Source organism: Mytilus galloprovincialis, chromosome 5 (genome assembly GCF_965363235.1).
Source record: "Mytilus galloprovincialis chromosome 5, xbMytGall1.hap1.1, whole genome shotgun sequence".
NCBI lineage: Eukaryota > Metazoa > Mollusca > Bivalvia > Mytilida > Mytilidae > Mytilus > Mytilus galloprovincialis.
In genome coordinates, this window is record NC_134842.1 from 52079663 (window position 1) to 52085478 (window position 5816).

The window sequence follows — 5816 nt, forward strand, 5'->3', positions numbered from 1 at the left end:
ATCAGAAAATAGTGAGACTTGATTTTCGGAAATTTTTAAATGGTAAACCAACAATACAAGGACTTTATTTAGATGTGAATCAGTGGAACTATCTAAAGAGACTTCAGAATCACATTGACACCTCAATTGAATTTGCATGGAAGAGAAACATTTAAAGTTGTATGTCAATTTTGTATCCATCATGACTGAATAAATATATATTTGCAACAAGTTAATTCATTTAAACTACACCTCACATTTGACGATACTGTCATTAAAAGGTAGTTTTCTAATAATTGAACAATTATTACATTTAAGTAAATGATGATGGTCAATTGACCATCTGCCATTAAATGGTTATTTTCAGATAATGGGCTATCAATCATTACATTAAAGCAAATGATGATGGTAATCTTTTAAACAGATGTGATTTTAAGAATTAAATTTCCCCCCAAGCAATTTTTAGCTATAATTGAGCAATTGTTGCATTTCTTAGCGATGATGAAAGTAAAGCTGTGAATTTCACACGCCTGCAAATAGTTTGAACTTTGAAAATAATAACCTATACAACAAAACAAAGACATTATTTAGTTAACAAATTTTATTATCATTCAAAAAAAAAACAGAATCAGAACAGTGTAATAAAAAGTACCTGTATGTAAAATTGAGGTATTTTGAAGGCTTGGTTAATAAGTGTCAATACTGTTACAAAAACATAAAAACATTTTAGACTTTTTACTTCAGATCAAATGCACACTTTCAGAAATGAAAAAAAAAAGCAGAGGAAAATAATTTTGATATATAACTGCTGTACAAATTGAATGAATTGCTAAGAACAGTAAAAACATCTACATATCTACTATATATATATACATTCAACACAACCAGTAACAAATCAGTGGAAAAAGACCATAATCTTGATATCACATAAAACTTCCTGACTTAAATTTAGTATAAAAACTACATGTATATAAATGTAAAGCCACACATATTATAAAATATAAACTTCACCTATATAGAAACATTTAACCTGAAATATGATAAAAAAATGAGGAATGAATCTTGTGAAAGAAGGGACTGAGGTGAAAGTTGAATGACTTAATAAAAATACAACTATAAACTACTATATATATATAGATACATTCAACACGACCAGTAACAAATCAGTTGGAAAAAGCCATAATCTGGATATCACATAAAACTCCCTGACTTAAAAATAATATAAAAAACTGTGCTTATAAAAATGTAATGCAACACATATTATAAAATATAAACTTAAACCTATATAGAAACATTTTTACCTTAAGATATATAAAAAAAAAAAAAAAAAAAAAAAAAAAATGAAGAATGAAACCTGTAAATATGGGTCTGAGGTGAAAGTTGAATGACTTAATAAAAACACTAATACTATAAAATCACAGATATTCAATTAATTGATGCAACACAAATAAAAGCAGTTATAATAACATCAACAGCAAATAGTCAAGTTACAGATATGAAAACAATGAATAATGTAAATAAAATTGAAGTAGATGTTTGGTGGAAATAAATGTATTTAATTTGCACTTTGTAACATATTACAAAAATTTCAGTTCAATTTAATATATGAAGGATTCATTTGAAATAAGAATCAGTGATTACTAAACAGTGACAAATTTGGATTAAAGTGTTGTTAATGGTAAAAACCAACAAAATAAAAACATGATTTCACATTACTACTCAAGACAGATTTGAACACATGTGTTGTAAATGATGACACATTCTAGACATTTAAATATATATTTTTTTTTTCAGTTCTTTGCAAGAAAATTCTTACTATATTTAGCAAAGGGGGATATGTTTATCATTCAAAATTTAATACTTGGCCATGATGCAATCACAAATAATACTGTTGATAAAAACATCAATAACAATATCAAAATATTTACATTGTAAGGGTTAATTATATACTCAACAACTAAAAAATTTCCATAAGCACCATTACTAATATAACATTCATAGAGGATGGTTTATCAACCATAGTTCAAACATAAAGCTGCCATTAAATTATCTCCATATTGATAAAAGATAAAAAAAAGATTGAAAATTAATAATCACTGGTTTAAGTATGGTTAGGCAAATGAGGTATATACAGTTAAAACAACTGTACATAAAACATGTGAAATAAAAACTTATCTGCATTGAGAATGTAAATCTATAGTAAACATTTAAAAAAAAATCACTAAACAAGTGGAAATATTAATAATGTGGGATGCCAGATATATAATGAATAAAAAAGGATGCTTGTGGAACAATATTGTAAATATAAACTACAATGATTTCTTTCTTTGAATATGCATTCTAAAATATTTCACAAACTCATACAAAACTGAACTTATAATGAACTGCTGAAATTGACCAGTTTCTTAATTTCATGTTATTATTTGGTAACCTTTTCACGAAGCAGATTTAAACCATATACTAATAGTTGCATTGTTCATATAATTTTTGAAATAAAGGACTTAAACGTTGCACTACCCATATAATTTAAAATAGGACAATGGGGAAGAATTTTGGTATTTGATTTGGTTACACTTCTTCACTAGCAATTATCTCCAAAGACTATATATATTGAGAAAACCATGCTTATTTCATACTTGCAAACATTTTAAATTAAGAAAATGGAATCTCATATAGTGTACAGGTTAAAATATCATAAAGAAGAAATTTTAGACATGGTGGTCTGCCACCAACCGTGTATAATATGCAGTTTAGACGACACGAGTAAAACTGAAGTTTTAACCATGCTATCTTGCTTAGATAGATTGGAAGATTATGATATAGACTTGGCTTCATTATATCATACTTTGGTGCATTCAACTCCGAAACAGGGGTTAATGTATCTGTATTATACTAGGAGTGATATTTTAGTGTGGTTATTTGAATTAATCGAAGCAATGAGGGAGAAAAAGGATGGCGTAGGCAGGAAGATATTGGAGATGGTAATACTCACCATACAAGAAAGGTAACATTCAATTTTGTTTAAATTTTACACAACTTCTACAAAGACAACCTTTGCACTGGTCGTTTTATACGATCAGATCTTCTTAACCTCTGAGGTGGGATAGGTTGATTAACATTTTGATTAACATTTTGATTAACATTTTGAATAACATTTTGAATAACATTTTGTTGATTATTTTGTCCGTCTTGGTTATTGTGCTGAGGTTCTGGTTGATTATTTTGTCTGTTCCCGTTAATGCCACGAGCTATAGCTGGTATACGCCTTACAAGTTGGTTTAATTGAATGACAAATTCATTTTCTGGAAACAGTTGATGTAATATAAGCAGAGTCAGCAAAATCATATACTGAAAGTAACCTGTAAGAATCAATATATTTGAAATTTAGAATAATGACTTCCACATGACTTAGAAAATGTTAGAATGCATATTCAAAAAATTAATTTCTAAAAATTAATCTATCTTAATGGCTTCAGGAACTTCAAAATGTATGTCAGATGAAAGTTCAAACAGGTTGGTTTTCTTTGATGAATTGTGGGCTCTGGCTTTTAAGCATCTGTAACAGCAGACAATCAGGGCGATAGCAATGACTGAAAAAAAAACAAGGGGAAAAATGAGTTATTTCCTGTTAATCATGAAGTTTGTTAGAAACCTTAAAAGGTGGATTGCTATCATTTAATATGATCATTTATGTATGTAATACTTGTATTTTAATATCAGGATATGGTGTGCAACTAGTGTTTTTTAAAAACAAATAGGTTTACCAAATAAATGTTTGCTTGGCATTTTCACACATTTCAATGATCACACTATGTAATTTTAAAAATATTTACCAATAATCAAGCTTACAGTTGAATACAACCATGCCAATCTTTCATCATCCAAGCCTAAGGATTGATTATCAGTCTGAAAATGGAAACAGAAATGCATTGTTAAGAATTTTACAATTTAAAAAAAGAAATAATGGAATTGTAATTATTTTATAATTGTAGGGAGAAGGTGAACAGAACAATTCAGCTATCACAGATTCATTTTGATGAGGAAGATATTCTGGATAGTCAAAGTACCCCATCACGATCAAATTCTCCTATATTGAATCCACCACCGCCATATTCAGAGCTAGTAACAGAAGTACATGTACATGTAGATCAAGTAACCAATGTAACAGATGTAAATGAGCAAACAGAAGAAGGTATTTAAGGTACGCATATTTGCTTAATTACTTACATAAGTATACGTAGCAGTCTTGTCTGCTGCCTTTGAAGAAGACACCTGTGCTTCCGATACCTGTAAGAAAAAAGTATTTACACTGTTTTGTTGAAGAAAAATTATTTGCTACGTAAAATGATCAGCATATAAAAGCTGAATTTTAAACAACATTTCTATCACATTTCAGTTTGTTTGAGGGTTGCTACATGTATCTTATTACTGGTAACTATATATCCATGATTGTGAATATTAACATTCCTTTGTGTGTGTGTGTGTGTCTATACACACAATATAGTTCTAAGATTTAAATTGTATTTACTGTAAAGGTCATTGTTTCTGCCATGGTTTCCATGGTTTGAGTGGCAGTTTGAATCATGGTTAATTTGTCTGCCGTAGATGTTATGGTGGATACATCATGATCAGTTGCCTGTTAGGATAAATAAAATGTTTTCTAGTTAAATATTTGAACTGATGAAGATGTATAAAATATATAAAAAAAAAATACTAAGGCATGCACTAGAGATAATACACACCTACAAATTTAAGACAATTTGTGCAACAGGCTAACGATTGAGGATTATCCTCTATTAAATTCTACAAATACATTTAACAATTTTTCTTTCTTGTACAAATTGTTTTTGGTATTACAAATTATTTGTGAAGATTTTTTATTCAGTAATTAATTGCTATAACTTTTTTTCAGATATTGAAACCATTTGACTGTTCCGAGCTCTAGGAAGGACAATGGAAAAATAGTGCCAATTATAAACATTCAAATTTAAGAAAACTATTAAATACATATATAATACCAATTGATGTATCATTTTGAGAGAAAAATGTAGATTAAAGAGTAAATATTTTCTTGTTTTTTAATTGAAATCAATGTGATGCAATGTAGTCAGTAAATGTTTTTTCAGTGTGAACAGAAAACAACACAAACAAGTTCAGATTGAACAGAAAACATACAAGAACAGTTTTTAAACAGAAATTTAGGTCAAAATGTTTCTATTGCAAACCAATTTATTGATTTTAAACACAAGAAGCCCTGGTATGATTGCTAATGAAACAACTCTCCAGACATAATGTTGTTGATGTAAGCAATTATTCAGTTATAGGTCACAGTATGGGACTTCAACACAGAGCATAATAATTTGACTCACACTGCAAAGTATAAAAGCTTTACGACTCCAAAAGACCAGTTAAAATTCAAATGACAGAAAACCAACGATCAGTTCACTAAGATTAGAGACTCTTGACTTGGGACATGCATGGATAGTAAAGCTTTAAAACATCCCTTAGCTAACAAATACCCGTTCATAAATATAGAAAAAGAAAAGAAATTATTTGAACATTGTTTTTTTGGAGGGAACACGCTTTCGTTCGGGTGTACGCACAATTTGTTTATGTGAGGAGACATACTTACACATTCCTGTCCGTTAACAGTTATAAGAATTCCTCTGTTGGTAGTAAAAATGTTCGAACACAGTTCCATAACCCCTCGTCGAATTTCCAGTTTTCTGATTGGTGTTTGAATTAAAACAAAAGTTTGTATATTGATCATATCAAAGCTTATGGTTGCATCAACAGACTCACTCTCAGAGTGCCCCTGATCCTTGAAAATGTATGTC

At 29.1% G+C, this 5816-nt stretch overlaps 1 protein-coding gene and 1 long non-coding RNA gene across 4 annotated transcripts; one reads left to right on the forward strand and one right to left on the reverse strand.

The window, feature by feature from the left end:
• Positions 1-3228: 3228 nt before the first annotated feature.
• Positions 3229-4558, reverse strand: LOC143076003 (uncharacterized). Of its 3 annotated transcripts, none has more exons than XR_012978508.1 (4): positions 4508-4558; positions 4207-4266; positions 3813-3885; positions 3229-3338 (listed from the first exon to the last, which is right to left on the reverse strand). XR_012978508.1 is itself a non-coding variant. In XM_076251611.1 (4 exons), exons 1-4 carry the CDS (start codon positions 4538-4540, stop codon positions 3433-3435), a joined length of 303 nt encoding a protein of 100 aa, XP_076107726.1. In that variant the 5' UTR covers positions 4541-4552. The 3 variants fall into 3 exon arrangements, 1 of the variants encoding a protein (XP_076107726.1); XM_076251611.1 differs by lacking the exon at positions 3229-3338 and adding an exon at positions 3433-3569 and having other exon boundaries at positions 4508-4552; XR_012978507.1 differs by lacking the exon at positions 3229-3338 and adding an exon at positions 3454-3569 and having other exon boundaries at positions 3829-3885.
• Positions 3529-5048, forward strand: LOC143076005 (uncharacterized). The gene is made up of 2 exons (XR_012978509.1): positions 3529-4180; positions 4892-5048. It is a non-coding gene; the product is annotated as an uncharacterized LOC143076005 (long non-coding RNA).
• Positions 5049-5816: the final 768 nt, after the last annotated feature.